The sequence below is a fragment of the Scyliorhinus canicula genome, chromosome 4 (assembly GCF_902713615.1).
Source record: "Scyliorhinus canicula chromosome 4, sScyCan1.1, whole genome shotgun sequence".
NCBI lineage: Eukaryota > Metazoa > Chordata > Chondrichthyes > Carcharhiniformes > Scyliorhinidae > Scyliorhinus > Scyliorhinus canicula.
Genome location: NC_052149.1, coordinates 152,903,505 through 152,926,132, shown reverse-complemented (window position 1 = coordinate 152,926,132; position 22,628 = coordinate 152,903,505). Strand labels below are relative to the sequence as shown.

The 22,628-nt window shown below is 42.6% G+C and overlaps 1 protein-coding gene and 1 gene segment (V, D, J or C); one reads left to right on the top strand and one right to left on the bottom strand.

The window, feature by feature from the left end:
- The window catches only part of LOC119965092 (matrin-3-like), a 142,398-nt gene extending 137,948 nt beyond the window's left edge, over positions 1-4,450 (top strand). The window contains 1 exon segment of the mRNA XM_038795375.1: positions 1,248-4,450. Coding sequence (XP_038651303.1) covers positions 1,248-1,313 — 66 coding nt within the window. The 3' untranslated portion in view covers positions 1,314-4,450.
- A 13,028-nt stretch (positions 4,451-17,478) lies between these two features.
- Positions 17,479-22,628, bottom strand: part of LOC119965091 — a 36,514-nt gene continuing 31,364 nt past the window's right edge. The window contains 3 exon segments of the C gene segment in view: positions 17,479-17,679; positions 19,545-19,612; positions 22,183-22,308. Coding sequence covers positions 17,677-17,679; positions 19,545-19,612; positions 22,183-22,308 — 197 coding nt within the window.

Sequence of the window (22,628 nt, the reverse complement as noted above, 5' to 3'; positions counted from 1 at the left end):
AGAAGAATGCGCAAACTTCACAGTCACCCGATGTGGAATCGAAGCCGGGTTTCTGGTGCTGTGAGGCAGCAGTGCTAACCACTGTGCCGCCCACTATTGTGTCACTGAAACATCTCAAATTTTATATATATATATATATATGTCTGCTTTTATTGCAGTAAAGCATGGACCATTAGTTATGTTTTACGTTTTAAATTTGCATGATGTGTGAGCTGATAATAGTTCAGCAAGGTCAGCTGGGACCTTGATGAACATAAAGCAAAATATATCTTCTCTTTAAGATCGGTGACATTAAAGGATTGAGAGGAAGGGTTAAGAAATTGAATTTGGGTGGGTGAATTCAGTGTCACGTCAGGTACAAGAGATGGAAACGTTGGATTGAGAGACATGAGAGAAAAAGACAAAGAAATTTGCCATAAAATTCGATATTTTAAATCTCCTAAAACAGTTTTCAACTTGAAGTAATGAGAGTGTGCACTTTTAACTGTTTATTCTCTGTTGAAGTAATATTAATTTGCAGCCATTAATCATTGTACCATTAAAAGGATCGTTGCACTGTTAATTACTAGACTGAACTTTACGTTTACCGGCAATCAGCATGAAGATTCCAAAATTATGAAAATTATGGAGTTTAAGCATGAGATGTTTTCATAAAGCTTAAAGTGAATGGGCACAAATCTGCCAGAAACCTGTGGCAGTTCACAATTTATGGGATATCTCATCTTTGCTCCAGGTTGCTGGCTTATTTGTGCATTATTAGCCACATGCTTTGTTTATATGCCCGTTTCAACAAAATCTGGTTTGTTGCATAGGCAAATGTGGGATGGCACGGAACCGGATTCAATCCCGACCCCCGAGTCGCTGTCCAAGTGGAGTTTGCACATTCTTCCCGCGTCTGCGTGGGTCTCGCTCCCACAACCCAAAGATGTGCAGGCTAGGTGGAATGGCCACGCTAAATTATCCCTTCAATTTAAAAAAAAAATGGGCAAATTGTGATGCAATCCTCAATGCATTTTGCTGCGGATCAGGGTTCCTATCTGGCTGTATAAATTCTCATAAAAGGTGTTTTCATATTTTTACTATAAAATTCATCATGAATATTTGTAATAAAACCGGATTTTGATTTATTGTGTGCTGTAACCATTGACCTTGCTTGTCATCTTCTTTCAACCAGATATGGTGAGAGTTTTCTGCGGCAGTGGCGTTTTACTATTTAACACACTTTTTTTTCTGCTGTACTTTTAAAGAAAACTCTGGCCAAGCAAGCTATGGACTACTGGAGAGAAAAGAAGCAGCAAATCATTCAGGAGTAACTGAACAAGAACCTAACAACCAATGAAGAAGCATAATTCCAGTATTACCCAAAACATTGAACATAAACTGATTGCCCAGATGGATATGGTCATTTTGCAGTTTATAAACTGGAAACATTTATATGAGTATTGTGCTCTAATGTTGAAAAACTTGGGGCTACAAGAAAGTTTTGAGTTTTGAAGCATTGATAATATGTCACAACTTTAATGTTCATGTTTATTTTTCGTTTTGAAGCTTCATTAAGTGTAACTCCAATAGCAGCAAACCACATATCCCTCTAGCTGTGAAACCCAGGTCCCAATGCTGCAACCTTGAACGCTGTGTCATCTCTTACTATGAGCTGCTTCTCACCACAACCTACATAAATATTTTATAAAGTAGTGATGTTGCCTTCAGTGCTAACAGTATGAAGCTTCAAAACTTTTATTTTTACAAGGTTGATTTGTTAACAGCTGTATATTTTTTAAAAAGCCCAATACATTTAACATGCAGTATTTGTCTCTGGTTAAACATCTGGAATGGTTTGTGGCGAGATGAAACACTTGTGACGAGAAAAGTAAAATACTCTTTAGAAAGAAATCCATTTTGAGAAATCAAATGAGAATGATTGAAAGGTTAAATGAGAATAAATCTCATCCATCATTGTTCCATGTCAGTTTAAATTGGAATATTAAGTTGTCCCGGTTATGTTTTCAATTGTAAAACCATAAGTAGGGGGTTTGTAATCTGGGTTGTGATATACTGGACCAACGTTGATATCCATCCAACCCAAACTAACCAATTTTTTTAGGGTTTTCTTTAACACACCTATAAACATTGAAAAAATACAAAACATTCTGTTTTCTTGTCTTAAAATAGTTGCTCATTTATTCAGTGAATTTCCATCAACAATTTAAGAATTATGGTCACCCTGCAAAATAAATCAGCTACCAGTAATGTCATTGTCTGGGCGATCTTCATGTACACAGTGCAAATGTCTCTTCTCTTCTTCCCCCAAACCGCTCTCCATGGATTGGCAGTAATTCATGTTTTTCTGTGAACGTTCATTTTTTTTTTCAGAGAAATAAGGTTCTGTACAGTAAGTACATTATCATTTTTACTTTTGTAAGCATGCTGAAAGAGCATATTCAACACTTGGTGTAATGTTAGGTAAACATGCAGTTATAATTTATAGCAAACTCTCAATCTGCAATTAAGAGTGTTTCACAAATATCATTCTTGGTCATATGAATTTTGTTTATACCGGATCTTATTTAGCTCATTTTACTGACTACCGTTAGGACCAAGGAATCAGTTAACGTAACAGCCATTTTTTGCGGCATATTGTCATAATTGTAGACGGTTTGGTCAGTGATTCAATAGTGGAACAGTTTTTTAAGATCTCTAATGTATGATTTTAAACTGTACATGATACTGCAGTTTCCGTTTACTTGTCTAGTCCTAAACTGATGTGTGGCAACCTCACCGAATCGGGGCAAATCAACATTCTAAAACTGGAATGCAATTTTTTTTAAAGTGTATTTTGGAAGCCCCCATTACTGTGTTTTGTAGGCTGAAGTAGATTCTTTGAGGGTGTTATCTCTGGTATGGGCACTCCATTTGGCTTCTTGAGATCTTTGAACTTCAGTTCATTCATACTGATTGCAGCAAAATATTTGACATGCATGGTGAAATCAAGGTCTCCATATAACATGACTGCCTTAGAGAATTTGGATATTGGAATTGTAGGCACTTGAAAACCCACAAAGACAGAAGAGGAATGGAAAAGTGAGGGTCACATTGCTAAATGTATTTCACTGTATTGTGTGCTGCAGTCAATGTATGGACTTGCCAAATGGATAATTAAGAGGCACGAATGATGTTTTTTTCAGATGTCACATTTTCCAAAGTCTTGTGCAATTGCAACTCCATTTTAGATATTCATGTTACTGATGCATCAGTAGTGTCATGCATGGACTCATAGGTCACTAAAGTTTTGCATATTGTGTCGTAAGGATATTCAAAATATTTTTGCAAATTAATAAACAATTGAAAATTCCAAGGGAACCGAAATAACTCAACAGTTTGACACCTTTGGACTAATTAAGCCTCAAACATTGTTTTTTTGTTGGTTGCACATTTTCTAAATACTGTTGTGGGTTATTTAGAAAGTTTAGAAAATTTAAGCACAGATATTTTAAAACATTTTAACTGCGGAACATACAACAATGGCGTACTAAAATGCTAATACCTGACAATTATTGCAAAAGCTATGATTATTGTGTTTTACTGTTGATAAGGTGTCAACGATCAAATTTGAGAACATTGAGGTTTCTACCTCTGTCCTAAATTTCTGCAAAGTGACTTGTTTTTAGTTTGCCTTGGAGTCAAATCCAGATCCTTGTCTTCATCTGCAGTTGAACTCACGTACTTGCTTTTGCATTTCTAAGAGCAAGCTTCTTGTCTTTTCAATCTACAAGTGTATTTAGTAAACATCTAAGAGATGGTGTTGGTATTTAAAGTATTCAGACATACTAAATCATTGCCGATTAGAACTGTGATGTACTCTTGCTTCTCGTTTAAATCTGTGATCTTTAGTAAAGACATTGTTTTGTATTCAAACTGTTTAAACATTTTTCCTTGATTTTGATCTGTAATGAACCAAATGTTGTACAAAGAAGCCTTGGTAGATCACTTGCCTTCCAAACAGATGGCCAGAATTATACTGTCCATCAGTAGCATATGTCTGGCCTAGTTAGGGAAGTGTTCCCAGTTCTTGGGCAGCATGTGAAAGCAAGTTGTTCCCCCTCGGAAGTGATATGAAAATTCTGAGACCAGCTAAACACAGGATACTGCAACAAGCAGTAAATTGGAGAGTAGATTAGTGATTTGAAAAATGGGGTAGTTAATGAAGTGGGCCGGCTTCCTTTTATTTCATGTTTGATTGCAGTGTTGTTTAAAACTGTTTGCTTTTAAACTATTTCTTCAACCTTGATGTGTCCAGGATCAGTTGGAAAACAAGCTTTAAATGATAAAATGTGAAATTGTTGGTTTATTTTGTTTGTTTAAAATTGTGCTGTTGAGAAGGTTGGCTGGAATGGAGAACCTGTTATGCCTGAACACTACACAATAAAATTTTATATTGTTATTGGTGAAAGATGGTGTTAGGTGAATCATCTCTTTTTTTTTACCTAGCAGATGTAAGAGTGATAAATCTTGTAGTGCTGAGAAAGATGGCAAGAATTGGGAGGACATTTTAAGTTGTTTGTGTAGAAACCAAAAATATCAAAAACAAAACAGACCCATGGTCCTTGCTTCATATTTTAGTTTTGTTCTGTTTTTTCTGCAGTGAATAACAGTGTGTGAATTCGAACCCCACTGCAGAATTTGAAATGTAATGTTGGCTATCATTTCAATCTAGCACTGAGTCTAGTGTTGCACTGTTCAGAGGGGACATTACACTGCAGCTTGTCCGCCTGTTTTAGTTGGATTAATGGCATTATGCAAAAGAGCATGGTGTTCTGGAGCCCCAGCCAAGATTCTTTCCTTATCTGGATTATTTGGTTATTGTACATTACTCAATGTCACACTGCTCTAGTTTGTGCTCTGAAAGGATGAAATAAATGTCTAATAAATAGCAGTACTGCAAATTAGAAATTGTATTAAACTAGTTACAGAAAATGAAGGATAGGATGGGAGCAAAAGAAGAGGTAATTGAACGATAACCCCATGCATTCATATGAAGATTTAGGCATCAACCAGCTACTTAAATCTTTCAAAATAGTGGCAGGCTAGAGTTTTTTGCTTTGGGTGCAATTGGCAATCTGGGTATAAAATGTGTTGGTTTTTCAAAGTGAAGTTAAGTTTCCACCCATTTGCATTATCACAAAAGTAAAATCTTCCATGAAGCAGTGTATCGGTAAGCAAAATAGAATAATTGTTTTTACAGCTGAAAATGGGATTATTAGAAGAAAATCAATTTTTAATAAGGGTTCAGCTCACTGCCTGAGAGTAATCTGATTTTAAGTTATTGACAATGAAATGTCTTCTTTTTAACAGGCACAGTCAGTCTTTTTTTTCCATATGGGGCCCTTTCAGTGTAATATTTTGTAGAACTGTTAAAAGTCATAGAAACTAGATTAATGCTCATTGTAACTTGCTTAAAATTCTCTAATATTTTATGCTGTTATCAGACGTGCCAAGTGGAAACTCTAGTCTTGTATATGAGTAGGATCCACCCTGTCTGGGACTAATTGAGAGCATATTAATGATACTTAGAGGATGGAATATGTTTTAATCATAAGACCTTTGTGTCCAGATAAAGGGACTGAGGGAATATTGAGACCTAATTTGTAGAATTATGGGAATTCTTCCCAGAACTGGTTGATATTCCAGCCATGCCCAGAAAAAGCTCAGGGTGTGGACATTGTCACAAACACATCAAGCCTAGCGAATCAAGAAAGATCAAGAAGAATTGATCAATTCTGAATTCTCCATAAGAAATAGGAGCAGGAGTACGCCACATGAACCCTTGAACCTGCTCCTCCATTCAGATATTCCATTGATTCTTTTTGTACCCAAAATTAATTTGATCTCAGCCTTCCCAATCAACTGAGCATCCACCGACCTCTGGGCTGAGAATTCCAAAGACTAACAATCCTTTAAGGGAAAGCACTTCTCACCTCAGTCCTAAATGGCCGATCTATGATCCATGTCCTCTAGTTCTAGACTCTCCAGCCAGGGAAAACTGCTTCTGTGCATCTACCCTGGTAAGCCCTCTAAGCATGTTGTACATTTTCATGAGATCATCTCTCATTCATCCAAATTCTAGAAAATATAGACCCTTTTTACTCAACCTCTTCATAGGTCAGAGTGAATTTGTTCCAAGGCAAATATATCATTCCGTAGGTAAGGAGACCAAATTGTACATGGCATACCAGGTTTGACCTTGCTAAAAAGCCTGTATCACCCTGCAGTAAGACAGTCTTATTGATTTGATTTACCCCAATTCCCTTGCAATAAAGGCTAACATCATTTCCTCCTTAATTGCTTGCTATCCCTACATGTTAATGTGCTTCATGTACAAGGACACAAATCCCTCTGGCTACCAACATTTATTGATCTCGACTTGTTTCCAAAAAAAAACTGCTCCCTTTCTATCAAGATGGATAACTTCATGCTTCCTGACATGCCCCATCTGTCAAGGTAAGTGGATATCAATGTACTTCCGTATGAAAAGAAATGAGAGAAAAAGATTAGCCCTGAGAGACTTGCCTCTTGAGCTGGACACACTACAGTACATCAGGTGGGTGAAGTGAAGTTTTTCTTTGCTTATTTAGTTGGTAGTGTGTTTCAGGCAGTTGAAAATACTTGGCTCTTTTATTTTATATCAGTCATATTTTAAAATAATTTTGTATTTATGCACCGTATTATTTCATTTTCTGCTGGTTCTCTCACCACCAGTTATCAAATGTCAATCTTGACTTAGCAACATTCTTGCACCTCAGCTTGAAGCATTTAAGCTGATAGTTTAGTGCGGCATTGAGAATGCTACACTTGTTGGAGGTGTGCCATTTTTGGATGAAATGTTAAACCAGGGCTTGAGTACATTTTACTGGTGGGCGTAAAATATCCCATGATGCAGTTTGGAGACAAGTATTGGGGTGCGTCTGGTGTCCTAACCAATGTTAACCTTTCAATCAACATCATTAAAATACATTTATTGTTGTTGGTAAGCTCTTTTAAAGTATTTAATTTAAATGAAGCACTTTGGGACAAGTTGAAAATGTGAAGCATGCCATATAAATGCAAGTTCTTTCACCATACTTTTCATCAATCAACTCGTCCTTGTATGTCCTTTTCCATTCAATCCCCTTCTCTAATTATTGCATCTCAATATAAAATTTCTGTTAGCCAACCTATATTCACATGGAGTCTCATAAATGCGACATCCTTTATCTCTAAAAACACGTGCTTGCCTATCCATCTTTCGGAAATGTGAATGTATCGCCATTTGGCTGCCTTATTACTAAGTTTATGTTTCACATCGACTCCAAATCAGTTTTTCAGATTGATTTTCTTCCGTCACTAGTTTTCCATGTACAACACTTCTAAACATTCCCACTAGTAATTGATCAAATATTCAAAATTAGTCAGGCCTTTTTCTAAAATGGTAATTCTTCATCATTGAGCTTTGCTAATTCTCCATTAGCTGAAGCACCACACTGCACTATTAATTACAATCCCCAATCCCTCGAGCTTTAAGTTTCCCATTTCTGACTAGTATCGAGTTTGCAGTTCCTTTCTGCATCATGCCTAAAACCACTCATCTATATTTTCTGGATTCTTTCCTAATTCAATGCTACATGTTCAAAATTCAGTTTACAATTTATGACTTAAATATTAATGTAAAGTAATAGTATGTTGGTCTTCATGAGGCTTTCAACTTCACCCTGCTCTATCTACACACCGTAAGTGCTGACACTAAAGTAGGTTTGAAGTGTTTGTTTTAGTCTCAGTACCTGGGAGGTGGTGGCACAATAGTCACTGGGCTAGTAATCCAGAGACCTAGGGTAATAACCTGGGTTCGAATCCCACCATGGCAGATGGGGAATTTGAATTGAACAGGAAAAAAATCTGGAATTAAAAATCTTATGATATCTGGTTGACCATGGAACCCTTATCAGTTGGTGCAAAAACCCATCTGGCTTACTGATGTCTTTCAGGGAAGGAAATCTGATCTGGTGTACATGTGACCCCAGATTCACACAAATATGTTTGACACTTTGCCCTCCGAAATACCTGAGCAAGCCACTCAGTTGTATAAAACTGCTTTAAAAAAGTCTAAAAGGAATTTAAACCATAATGCCCTGTATTCAACTAGGCACCGGAAACCATAACTGTAAACTCAGCCCCTTTGACTTGGCAAAGTACTCCTTACTAACATATGAGGGCTTGTGCCAAAAATTGGGTGAGCTGTCTCACAGACTCATCAAGCAATTGCTTAACAATTATGCGGTATCATATCTTGTGTCCCATCATCAACTCGGAGTATGTCCTGTCCCACTGGCAGGATAGACCCAGCAGAAGTGTTGACACACTGGTATACAGTGGAATGGAAATTGCCCTGGATTACCTTAATGTTGAATTAAGTCGTGGCATCAGGTAAAACATGGGCAAGGAAACGTGTTGAGCATCACTCAGAGAAAAAGTCGAGGGTGGCGAGGTGCAAAACATGCTCTGGTTAGGGGACCAAGAGTGTCTCAGTACCACTCCTACAGACCAAGCTGCCGAGTCCTGAAGATCATAGCTGCTAGACTGGTTCTGTGGTAGGTGATGAGTGAACCAATATTCCCGACGCAGATACATCTGTCCATGACAATATTACGTATTGGTACAAGTGACCACTGCACAGTTCTTGTGGAGGCTAAGTCCCATCTTCACATTGAGGATACCCTCCAGTGTGTTGCATGGCACTATCGCCATGCTAAATGGGATAGATTCTGAACATCTAACAACTCAAAACTGGATAATCATGAGGTACTGTGGGCTAGCAGCAGCAGAACTGTACTTAATCACAATCTGTAACCTCATGGTCTGGCATGTCACCCACTCTACCATTACCACCAAGCAAGGGGCTCAACTCTGGTTCAATGAAGAATGCAGGAGGACATACCAGGCATCCCTAAAAATATGGATTCCGGCTCATCAGAATAATTCAGTGCAGAAAAGACCCTTCGGCTCATCGAGTCTGCACCGAAGCATGAAAAATACCTGACCTGCCTATCTAATTCCATTTGCCAGCACTTGGCCTTGAATGTTACGACGTGCCACGGTACTTTTTAAAGGATGTGAGGCAACTCGCCTCTACTACCCTCCCAGGCAGTGCATTCCAGACCTGGGTAAAAATGTTATTCCTCAAGCCCCCCAAACCTGACCTTGAACGTGTTCCCTTGTAACTGACCCTTCAACTCACTATCCATCCTGTCCATGACCCTCAATCTTGTGCACCTCAATGTCACCTTGGTCTTCTCTGCTCCAGCAAAAACAGGCCAAGCCTATCCAACCTCTTCATAACTTAAATATTCCAACCCAGGCAACACCCCGGTGAATCGCCTCTGCATCCCCTCCAGTGCAATCACATCCTTCCTATAATGTGGTGACCAGAACTGCGCACAGTACTCCAGCTGTGGCCTCACCAAAGTTCTGTACAACTCCAACAGATCTTCCTGCTTTTGTAATCTATGTCATGATTGATAAAGGCAAGTGTCCCATATGCCTTTTTCACCACCCTATTAACTTGCCCTTTCACCTTCAAAGACCTATGGACAAACACCAAGGTCCTTGTGTTCCTCAGAACTTCCCAGTGTCATGCCATTCATTGAAAGGAGTAATGTGACAATGAAGTATTCAAAGTGTCCCACCTCACATTTTCAGGGTTAAATTCCATCTGCCAGTTTTCTGCCCATTCGATATCCCATATATATCTTCCTGTAACCCCAAGACACTCAACTCACTGGTAACCACCCAGTCAATCTTTTTGTCATCCGCTGATGAACCAACAACACAGGACTATTTGCTTGCCAAACCACATAAGTAGCAAGCAATAGTCAGAGCTAGCGAGTTTGTAACCAATGGATTAGATCATGTAACTCGCCTGACTCCACAAAGCCTGCCCACCACCTATAAAGTGTAAGTCAGGAGTGTGATGGAAAACTCTCCACTTGCCTGGATGAGTGCAGCTCCAAAAGCACTCCAAGCTTGACACCTCCAGGACCAAAGCAGCCTGCTTGATTGGCAACCCATCTACAAACATTCACTCCTCCCACCACCATCGTATAGTGACAAGCCATGTGTACCATCTACCAGATGCACTGCAGGAACTCATCAAGACTCCTTAGGGCAGGGCCCTACAAACTCTCAGCTGCTACCACCTAGAAGCAGAAGGGCAGCAGACACATGGGAACACCACGACCTGGGAGTTGTCCTCCAAGCCACTCATCATCGTGACATGGAAATATATAACTGTTGCTGGATCAAAACCCTGGAACGACCTCTCCAACAGCCCTGTAGATGTACCTACACCACAGGACTGCAGCGATTCAAGAACAGTAAGAAGTCTTACAACACCAGGTTAAAGTCCAACAGGTTTGTTTCAAACACGAGCTTTCGGAGCACGGCTCCTTCTTCAGGTGAATGGCCATTCACCTGAAGAAGGAGCCGTGCTCCGAAAGCTCGTGTTTGAAACAAACCTGTTGGACTTTAACCTGGTGTTGTAAGACTTCTTACTGTGCTCACCCCAGTCCAACGCCGGCATCTCCACATCATGGCGATTCAAGAAGGCAGCTCACCACCAGTGACACCTGCATCCCATGAACACATTTTTTAAAGTTCATTCTAATGTAAGTCATGCAAAACACAAGTTAGAACCAGATATTCTGAGGATAGCTGCACTCCACTTGTGCAATTTCAATCTTGAGTTTCTCACAGTCTTGTGAATTGGTTCATGTTTTTCATGTAGTTATAACATTTTCAAAATCAAGTATACACCTTTGAGAAATTCCATTTTATTTGAACAAGTCAGATACCAAAATATGGGATATTACGGAACAGCAACTATACAGATAAAATTACAAAAGATGTGTTGTCCAAAATACTCATTTGGTTGACTGCTAACAACAAAAAATTAAACCCAAAATAGCACGTTGTGTTGAAATTTAATTTTCAATTTAAGTACAATAATAATTAAAAATCTGAGTTTCCTAGCTACCTTCATATTTTGATTTGATTGTTAATTTTCCAGTTAAGACGTAGGAGATTTAAAAGACCCAAAATGGTGATTTGAGGCAGGTGACTGGAGAGATGATGAGATGCAAATTCGCCTTTCAGTTAAAAACAGGTATTTTACCTGTGATTAGAGAAAACAATGAGACTTTCGAGGTGGTAACTTCAAACTGGAGTGATAAAAAAATTGACATCTACCTGCCAAACGTCAACTCCACCGGATGAATAATATAAAGGGAAAGAAATAGCTGAATTCGAACACTAAGGGAAAAGGAGAAATAACTGAAATCAGAACTGCAGCCGTGGCAGATATAGTCTGCCAAAAGAAGTAACCAATTTTCCCACCTTTTTTTTTTTTCAGACTATTTTTCAGACATGGCTACCTTAACTTGGGTGCAGTAATTATTTGCTAGATTTCACTCAAAGTTGCTTAATAGTGGATGTTTTGTTTTCGTAAAATGAGGTGTCTTGAGTTTCAGGTAATGTAGGTAGTTGGGGACCAAGGGATAGTTTCATGTAATGTGTATGTATAGTCATCAATGTTCTTGTGTCATAATGTATTATAAGTCCTTGTGTGCTTTTGTCTTTTAAGTTAATATCAGGTGAGCTCTTCCTTTCTGTGAATATCAGGTAAGCTCTTCCTTTCTTTTTCTTGTTTTATCTAGAGGGGATGGTAGGGAAGGCAGTGCAATGTTCCTCCTGCAGAATGTTTGAGGTGAGGGATGCCGTCAGTGTCCCTGCTGATTTCACCTGTGGGCAGTGCACCCATCTCCAGCTCCTCAGAAACCGTGTTAGGGAACTGGAGCTGGAGTTGGATGAATTCGGGAGGCAGGGGTGGTCATAGATAGATGCTTCAGGGATGTAGTTACTCCTGGGAATTAAGCTAGATGGGTGATGGTGAGGGGGGCTGGGAGGAAGCAGTCAGTACAGGAATCCCCTGTGGTCGTTCCCCTTAGTAACAAGTATACCGCATTTGGATACTGGTGGGGGGACAACTTACCAGGGGTAAGCCATTGGGTACAGGTCTCTGGCACAGAGTCTGTCCCTGTTGCTCAGAAGGGAAGGGGGGAGAGGAGTAGAGCATTAGTCATTGGCGACTCCATAGTTAGAGGGATAGGAGATTCTGTGGGAACGAGAGAGACTCGCGGTTGGTGTGTTGCCTCCCAGATGCCAGGGTCCGTGATGTCTCGGATTGTGTTTTCGGGATCCTTGAGGGGGAACAGCCCCAAGTTGTGGTCCACATAGGCACCAACGACATAGGTAGGTAAAGGGATAGGGATGTAAGGCAGGATTTTAGGGAGCTAGGGTGGAAACTTAGAGCTAGAACAAACAGTTATTATCTCTGGGTTGTTACCCGTACCACGTGCTAGTGAGACGACGAATAGGGAGAGAGAGCAGTTGAACACATGGCTACAGGGATGGTGCAGGAGGGAGGGTTTCAGATACCTGGATAATTGGGGCTCATTCTGGGGTAGGTGGGACCTCTACAAACGGGATGGTCTACACCTGGACCAGAGGGATACCAATATCCTGGGGGGGATATTTGTTAATGCTGTTCGGGAGGGTTTAATCTAATTCAGCAGGGGTTTGGGAACCTGAATTGTAGCTCCAGTATACAGGAGGTTGAGAGTAGTGAGGTCATGAGTAAGGTTTCAAGGTTGCAGGAGTATACCGGCAGGCAGGAAGGTGCTTTAAAGTGTGTCTACTTCAACGCCAGGAGCATCCGGAATAAGGTGGGTGAACCTGCAGCATGGGTTGGTACCTGGGACTTCGGTGTTGTGGCCATTTTGGAGACATGGCTAGAGCAGGGACAGGAATGGTTGCTGCAGATTCCTGGGTTTAGATATTTCAGTAAGCTCGGGGAAGGTGGTAAAAGAGGGGGAGGGGTGGCATTGTTAGTCAAGGATAGTATTATGGTGGCGGAAAGGACGTTTGATGAGGACTCGTCTACTGAGGTAGTTTGGGCTGAGGTTAGAAACAGGAAAGGTCACCCTGTTGGGAGTTTTCTATCGGCCTCCGAAAAGTTCCAGAGATATAGAGGAAAGGATTGCAAAGATGATCCTGGATAGGAGCGAATGTAACAGGGTAGTTGTTATGGGGGACTTTAACTTTCCAAATATTGACTGGAAACGCTATAGTTCGAGTACTTCAGATGGGTCTGTTTTTGTCCAATGTGTGCAGGAGGGTTTCCTGACACAGTATGTAGATAGGCCAACAAGAGGCGAGGCCACATTGGATTTGGTACTGGGTAATGAACCAGGACAGGTGTTAGATTTGGAGGTAGGTGAGCACTTTGGTGATAGTGATCGCAATTCAGTTACGTTTACTTTAGCGATGGAAAGGGATAGGTATATACCGCAGGGCAAGAGTTATAGCTGGGGGAAAGGCAATTATGATGCGATGAGGCAAGACTTAGGATGCATAGGATGGGGAAGGAAACTGCAGGGGATGGGCACAATTGAAATGTGGAGCTCGTTCAAGGAACAGCTACTGCGTGTCCTTGATAAATATGTACCTGTCAGGCAGGGAGGAAGTGGTCGAGCGAGGGAACCGTGTTTTACTAAAGTAGCTGAATCACTTGTCAAGAGGAAGAAGGAGGCTTGAAGTTCAAGGAGGAGGTGTTAGCAATTCTGGAAAGTGTGAAAATAGATAAACCAGATGGGATTTATTCTAGGATTCTCTGGGAAGCTAGGGAGGAGATTGCTGAGCCTTTGGCTTTGATCTTTATGCCGTCATTGTCTACAGGAATAGTGCCAGAAGACTGGAGGATAGCGAATGTTGTCCCCTTGTTCAAGAAGGGGAGTAGAGACAACCCCGGTAACTATAGACCAGTGAGCCTTACTTCTGTTGTGGGCAAAGTCTTGGAAAAGTTTAGAAGAGATAGGATTTATAATCATCTAGATTTTGATTAGGGATAGTCAACACGGTTTTGTGAAGGGCAGGTCATGCCTCACAAACCTTATTGTGTTCTTTGAGAAGGTGACCAAACAGGAGGACGAGGGTAAAGCAGTTGATGTGGTGTATATGGATTTCAGTAAAGCGTTTGATAAGGTTCCCCAAGGTAGGCTATTGGGATTCAGGGTGATTTTGCAGTTTGGATCAGAAATTGGCTCGCTATAAGAAGACTGAGGGTGGTGGCTGATGGGAAATGTTCAGCCTGGAGTTCAGTTACTAGTGGTGTACCACAAGGATCTGTTTTGAGGCCACTGCTGTTTGTCATTTTTATAAATGACCTGGAGGAGGGCGTAGAAGGATGGGTGAGTAAATTTGCAGATGACACTAAAGTCGGTGGAGTTGTGGACAGTGCAGAAGGATGTTGCAGGTTACGGAGGGACATAGATAAGCTGCAGAGCTGGGCTGAGAGGTGGCAAATGGAGTTTAATGCTGAAAAGTGTGAGGTGATTCATTTTAGAAGGAATAACAGGAAGACAGAGGACTGGGCTAATTGTAAGATTCTTGGTAGTGTGGATGAGCAGAGAGATCTCGGTGTCCATGTACATAGATCCCTGAAAGTTGCCACCAAGGTTGATAAGGTTGTTAAGAAGGTGTACGGTGTGTTAGCTTTTATTGGCAGAGGGATTGAATTTCGGAGCCATGAGGTCATGTTGCAGCTGTACAAATCTGGTGCGGCCGCATTTGGAGTATTGCGTGCAGTTCTGGTTGCCGCATTATAGGAAGGATGTGGAAGCATTGGAAAGGGTGCAGAGGAGATTTACCAGGATGTTGCCTGGTATGGAGAGATGATTTTATGAGGAGAGGCTGAGGGACTTAAGGCTGTTTTTGTTAGAGAGAAAAAGGTTAAGAGGTGACTAAATTGAGGCATACAAGATGATCAGAGGATTAGATAGGGTGGACAGTGAGAGCCTTTTTTTTCTCGGATGGTGATGGCTAGCATGAGGCTGCATAGCTTTAAATTGAGGGGAGATAGATATAGGACAGATGTCAGAGGTAGGTTCTTTACTCAGAGAGTAGTAAGGGCATGGAATAACCTGCCTGCAACAATAGTGGACTCGCCAACATTAAGGTCATTTAGGGGCTGGTTTAGCACACTGGGCTAAATCGCTGGCTTTTAAAGCAGACCAAGGCTGGCCAGCAACACGGTTCAATTCCCGTACCAGCCTCCCCGAACAGGCGCCGGAATGTGGCGACTAGGGGCTTTTCACAGTAACTTCATTGAAGCCTACTCGTGACAATAAGCGATTTTCATTTTTCATTTCATTTTTCATTTAAATGGTCATTGGATAAACATATGGATGATAAGGGAATAGTGTAGATGGGCTTTAGAGTGGTTTCACAGGTCGGCGCAACATCGAGGGCCGAAGGGCCTGTACTGCGCTGTAATGTTCTACATTCTATTAATAAATATTCTTTATAATTGTTCACACAAGGACTGGACTGTTCCTCATTGGGCTCTACATTTGTCACGTTATACCAAAAGAAACACGTACACCACTATGAACCGGTGTTCCCACATTGCCCTTCTGGGAAACCCTCATGTTTAACATCAGTGTGGTTTGTACATACTTTGGGGTTTGAGCGCTAATCCTCATTTTTTTCCTTTTAAGTATTAATTTTTCTAATAGTTTTCATTACTGCTTTCTTTATTCATAGATGCACACTAGATTGAATCACAATGAGTCTGCACCGAGACACAGAACATACAGTGCAGAAGGAGGCCATTCGACCCATCGTCTGCACTGACCCACTTAAGCCCTCACTTCCATCCTATCCCTGTAACCCAATAACCCCATCTTGGTCACTAAGGGCAATTTATCATAGCCAATCTGCATAACCTGCATGTCTTTGCACTGTGGGAGGAAACTGGAGCACCTGGAGGAAACCCACGCAGACACGGGAGAACGTGCAGACTGCACAGACAGTCACCCAACAGGGAATTGATCCTGGGACCCTGGTGCTGTGAAGCTACAGTGCTATCCACTTGTGCTACCGTGCTGCATGAAAAAAACACCTGACCTACCAATGAATCCCTACAGTGCAGAAAGACGCCATTCGGCCCATTGAGTCAAATGATCTAACTTTGTTTACTATTCCCATCACCATTCTATTGAAACTTTCCTCAACTGCATAATAGCTGTGGTTGTGTGTAATTGGCCTATGATGGTATTTTTGCTCTACACAAGTGCCCCACCTTACTTCACCTAACCCCGTTAACATTCTCTTTATCTTTATTTCTCATGTGTTCATCTAGTTTTACCTTAAATGCAACTATGGTATTTCTCTCACTTATTCTGTGGTAGTGAATTCTGCATTCTAACCACTCTCTGGGCAGAGAGGTTTCTCCTTAATTCTTTATTGGACAGATTAATGAATATATTTTGTTTATGGCCCCTGCTTTTGGTCTCCTCCACAAGTGAAAACATCTCTGTATCTACCATATCAAATCCTTAAGACCTCTAAACAGTTACCCAAGCTTTATTCATAGAATCCCTGCAGTGCAGAAGGTGATTATTCGGCCAATCAAGTCTGCACTGATCCACTCTGCCCTATACCAGCAACATAACCTGCACATCCTCGGTAGCTAAGAGGCAATTTATCATGGCCAATCCGCCTAACTTGCTCATCTTTGGACTGTGGGAAGAAAGCCACACAGACATGGGGAGAACGCACAAACTCCACACAGTCATCCAAGGCCAGAATTGAACCCGGGTCCCTGGTGTTGTGAGGCAGCAGTGCTAATCACTGTGCCACCCATCTAGGGAAGGGGGGCAGTCTCTTTGTTTCCTATTGGTATAGGCTTTCAGTCTGGGCTAGAATTGTTTTCTATTAATCATGACAAGTATTACCCTGTCTTTTAACTAACATCTCCTGTGCAAACATCTATTGAAATGGGAAAATTAATCCTAGATCAATATTCATTGTTCCTCGCAAAAAAAATGCTTTATTGTGAACAGAGCAAGTACCAACAAGCAGTGGCTAATATATCCCTCAAACGCAGACAGTATTCTGTTTAATAGGCAGTAGGATCTAATTTATGATGATATCATCTAAAATCAAATCCTGGTAATAGAAGCTCTGTATCAATGTGCCATTCCCTGTTGTTTTCAGCAATGCACCAACCACCTCTTTGAATGCTCCTGCACATTTATAATTCCGCAATGAAAACTTGAAACTAACAAGGGGTTCAGGAAACAAGGCAAATAACCTCCAGTAAATATTTACAATAAGCTGGTTGAGAGTCCTGGGTGGAAGCTGGGCACGTGGGCCCCACACAAACTAAGTATAAATTTACAGCTTAGAAACGAGAGACATTCACCGATTACCTTTTTAACATAATTAAAGATTCGAAGAAATCCAAGCGCAGGCTAGGCTAACCCATCAATGCCTGTGTATATATTTCGCAGAAAATGAGGGGCAAAGGTGTCTACCTGGCGTTAGATCACAGATCAGCCATGATCTCATTGACTGGCTCAATGGTCCATCCATTATTGTTCCAAAACGACGTATAAAAACAGGTCGGAAGATATCAGCAAACATTTCTGTATTTCCCACTGAATTGTACAATTAAATGCAGCCTATTCCTATTTCCAAAATATGGTTGCCGGCAAAGTCACCAACCTTTGCTGGTCCCTCAAGTCTGTTTCACTGAAATAGAAGAAAATCTTTAGAAGTAAACCTAGAAAACAATAATTAGCACTGCGATTTCAAACCCAGCTGCTCACAAAGGGAAATCTGAAATAAAAGCAGAAAGTGCTGGAAACTGACAGTAAATCAGCATTTGTAAACGGGATGGGATTTTCCGGTCCTTCCACGGCATGTTTTCGGGCGGCGGAGCCAGCTCGACATTGGCGGGATCTTCCACCAGCCCACCCCCGCAAGGCTCACCAGTCCTGCCATGGGTGGGGGTATCATCTTCGGTGGGACAGAAGATCTTGGTGGCGGGAAGGGCCCAAGTATCCCACCCTATATCAGTTCTGAGACTCTGGGAAGTTTACACCCAAAACATGTCTTCTCTTTTACATTGCTGTACTTAGTACGGGTTCCCCAACTTTCAGTTTTCATCCTGCATCACGGAAAAGCATGATAATTCCAAATTATATCTAATGCAACCATTTATATAACAGAACCAAAGTTATTTAAAAGGACAACAGCCATGAAAGAAGTGGACTGAAATAAACACACCAGCAAATTTGTATGACACTCCCTAGCCTCCTGTTTTAGTGGAGATGTTAATGCATCTCAAATAATTTGTGCAACTCCTGAGTTCAAAATAAAGGATTGGCATCTTATCAGTCTGCTCGAAATAATGGGAGTGTAGCCTCAGAATCTTTGTGGTCAGGTACAATCTTCTGCTGTACTTCTGACTGAACAAGTTGATTCTGGAAAAGCAGTCTGCCGCAAATACCACCCATGAAATTTCCCCTCGGGGTGCTGCGGGGATGATCTTTACTAACGCCTTGCCGGCAGGCCTGCCATCTGCTTGGAGTTTCTGAAACACACCATGGTGGTGGCGCATTTATGCCCACTGCTGGTCTTACAATTTGCATTGATTGCAAGCTATTGTTTCCCACTTTTCATGATTAAGACAAAGAATAGAACAACATTTTAGGAATATGTTCAGTGTTAATGGGACTCCGGTGGGAGCGAGGTGCAGACAATGGCAGTGTTCCACAAAATGTACTGTGATCACAATGGCTAAATTACCCTCCCATCCTCAGGCAGGAGGCAGGTTAGAGAGCAGGCAAACTACATGTGGTGGACCACTCCCATTTTCTACACCACCCGTCCACACCCAGCTCCTGCTAAAGTCCTGCAGAACCACTGGAATAACAGAACAGCAACATTCAAAAGCGTAATTGATCAGATGACTGGACAGCGCAATTAATAAATAGAAACCTTTAACATTACTTGTACCATCTGTGAGAAATTAATCGCTGTTTTTTGCACTAACGTGTGAATTATCCAATGGTTTGAGTTAATACAGTAAAGTGTAAAATTTTCAGTTAAAAATTGATCAGACATTAAGTTACGTCTTGCTATCTAAATTAACTCTGTCAAGAGTTCACGAGATCTGTGCAAGATAGAGTGTAAAGTAAGTCACCGTGACTTCATTGACTAGAATAGAACCATAGAATTCCTACAGTGCAGAAGGAGGCCATTGAGTGAGCACCTCCCTCAGCCCAATCCACCGCCCATCCTCACAACCTCATAACCCCACCTAACCTGCACATCTTTGGATACGAAGGAGCAATTTAGTGTGGTCAATCCACCTAACCTTTGGACTGTGGGAGGAGACCAGAGCACCCGGAGGAAACCCACGCAGACACGGGGAGAAAGTGCAAACTCCACACAGACTCACCCAAGGCCAGAATTGACTCCGGGTCCCTGGCGCTAATGCTAACCACTGTGCCATCATGCCAATCATGTCCTAGATTGAAGAGATTTCCCTGAAACATATGATACAGACACAGGTCCCCCATGATTCAAACATACGGCTTTTGTCCAAATACCTTGTAATAGACATTTTGGTAGACGGATTCCTGTCTGGGGCCCAGGCTTAACGTCTCCCTAAAATCTGCTGCATTAAGAAATTGAAACATGGTAAGAAACTGTCATTCAGGGCATGTTGTTACAATAATTTACAAGTGTGTATTATCTAACTTCCTCTTCACAATTCGTGGTTTAGTGGAATCATACAAAAGTATAGAACAGAAGGAGGCCACCAATTTAGCCCCTCTCTTTGGCAGCTCTGAGACTGAATCAGGCTGTCTGTAACCTTGGTGTTATATTTAAATTTGAGATATTTAATATAAGCTTCACCTGAAAGGAATGTTTGGGCTTTGGGTGGTGAGGTGTGAGGAGTTATAGGTATGGTGCAGTATGAAGGGGATGAGGTGTTGTGGATGATGGAGGAGTGGACCAGGGTGTCACGGAGGGAGCGGTCCCTGCGGAATGCTGACAGTGGGGGATGAGGGGAAGATGTGTTTGGTGGTGCCATCATGCTGGAGTTGGCAGAAATGGAAGAGGATGATCTTTCGAATGCGGAGGCTGGTGGTGTGAGAAGTGAGGACAAGGGGGAGCTCTGTCAGTTGGGGAAAGTTTTAGGTATCTAGGGATACAAGTGGCACGCGACTGGGGTAAGATGCATAGGTTGAACTTGTCCAGGCTGGTGGAGCAAATGAGGAGCGAGTTTCGGAGGTGGGATGCACTCCCGCTGTCACTAGCGGGGAGAGTACAGACGGTGAAGATGACGATCCTCCCGAGATTCCTGTTTATTTTTCAGTGTCCTACCGCGTTCCTTCTTTAAAAGAATCAATAAAATCATCCTGGGATTTGTTTGGGTGGGGAAGTCCCCGCGGGTAAAGAGGGGGATGCTGGAACGGAACCGTAGCGAGGGGGGGCTGGCGTTGCCGAACCTCGGCAACTACTGCTGGGTGGCTAACATAGCCATGATAAGGAAATGGATGGTGGGTACGGGGTCGGGTTGGGAGCGGGTGGAGGCTGCTTCGGGCAGGGGCACCAGCTTGGCAGCCCTGGTCACAGCTCCCCTGCCGTTCCCGCCGGCCAGGTACTCCACTAGCCCTGTAGTGGTGGCGGCTTTGCGGATTTGGGGCCAACGGAGGAAGCATGCGGGGGAAGTGGGAGCGTCAGTCTGGTCCCCAATATGTGACAACCACCGATTTGTCCCGGGGAAGATGGATGGCGGGTTTCGAGCGTGGCGGAGGGTGGAGGTGGGAAGGATGGGTGACTTGTTCCTGGAAGGGAGCTTCCCGAACATGAGGGCGCTGGAGGAGAAGTTCGGGCTGGCGAGAGGGAATGACTTTCGGTACTTTCAGGTGCGGGATTTCGTACGTAGACAGGTCCCGTACTTTCCACGCCTTCCACCAAGGGGGTTCCAGGACAGAGTAGTTTCCAGGGGAGAGGTAGGAGAGGGGAGAGTCAGATATTTATAAGGAGCTTATGGGAGCGGAGGACACGGGGACTGAGGAACTGAATCTTAAGTGGGAGGAGGAGCTTAGTGGGGAGTTGGAGGAAGGCGTATGGGCAGACGCTCTGAGGAAGGTAAATGGAACCGCAACATGTGCCAGGCTCGGTCTGATTCAGTTCAAGGTGGTTCACCGGGCCCACATGAAAATCGTTTATTGTCACGAGTAGGTTTCAAATGAAGTTACTGTGAAAAGCCCCTAGTCGCCACATTCCGGCACCTGTTCGGGGAGGCTGTTACGGGCCCACATGACGGTGGCCCAGATGAGCAAATTCTTTGGGCTGGAGGACAAGTGTGCTAGATGTGGGGGAGGACCAGCGAACCATGTCCACATGTTCTGGGCGTGTCCAAAACTCAGGGGATACTGGCAGGGATTTGCGGACGTCATATCTCGGGTACGGAAAACAAGGGTGGCGATGAGTCCAGAGGTGGCGATTTTTGGGGTGTCGGATGACCCAGGAGTCCTGGAGGGGGTAGAGGCCAACATTGTGGCCTTTGCTTCCCTGATAGCCCGGCGACGGATACTGTTGGCCTGGAGGGACTCGAAGCCCCCAAAGACCAAAGTATGGCTGTCGGACATGGCAAGCTTTCTCGGCTTGGAAAAAAAATCAAGTTCGCCTTACGAGGATAACTATCAGGGTTCGCCCGGAGATGGCAACCATTCATCGACTTCTTCGCGGGAAACTAATCATCAGCAAAGGAGGGGGGGGGGGGGGGGGGGGGTAGAATAGTGTAGAGTAGGGGGGAAGAATAGGCGGGTCTATCTGCGAGAGTGGTACTGTTATTTGCACTATGTTTTTTGTAATTGGTATCTGCACACTAATGCATATTGTTACTGTTTACAATGCCGAAATTACCTCAATAAAATTGTCTGTTTTAAAAAAAAAGGGGGAGCTCTGTCATGATTCCAGAAGGAAGGCTTGAGGGCCGAGGTGGGTGCGGCACGGTTGAGCGCATTGTCAACCACTGGGAAGGGGTAGGGATGACCCTCACTTCAGGAAAAAGAGAGGCATCCATTTCGGAAGGTAGCATCATTGGAACAGATGTGACGGATGTGGGGAAACTGGGAGAATGTGATGGAATCCTTACAGGAACGGTGGTGCAACACTTTAAATTGTGCCAATGTTTCAACTGCGCATGCAGGGCAGTAAAACCGATCTCACCTGTCTCGCTGTGGGCGGAAGAAGTGGTTTTCTTGCGGATGAGAATACCGGCAGCAATAATTAAAAGTAAGCCTGCCACAACAGCAACAATCCACAGCGGAGCCATGATTCTCAGGATTCCACCTGCTTTTAATACAATAAAGGAGACAATATTTTGAAATATTTCGATTTTAAGACAGGGCAGAGTTATGATTGAAATGAAATAATTTCCTGATTAAGGATTAAGTGGTTAGACTTTTAGGTAGACTAATATCTGTCAATCAAACTGTCATTAATTTGATCTTCTTCTTCAAGTACCATGGTCTAAGAGGGCATTGGCAACCATTGACTCCCATTGCACTGGTCCATGATTATGTTTGGCAAAGCAATACAGCTGTTTGCCATTGCCTTCTGCAGTATGGCTGACCAGGTAACTCTCCTGCTCTTGCTGTCTGCCATCAGGTGTA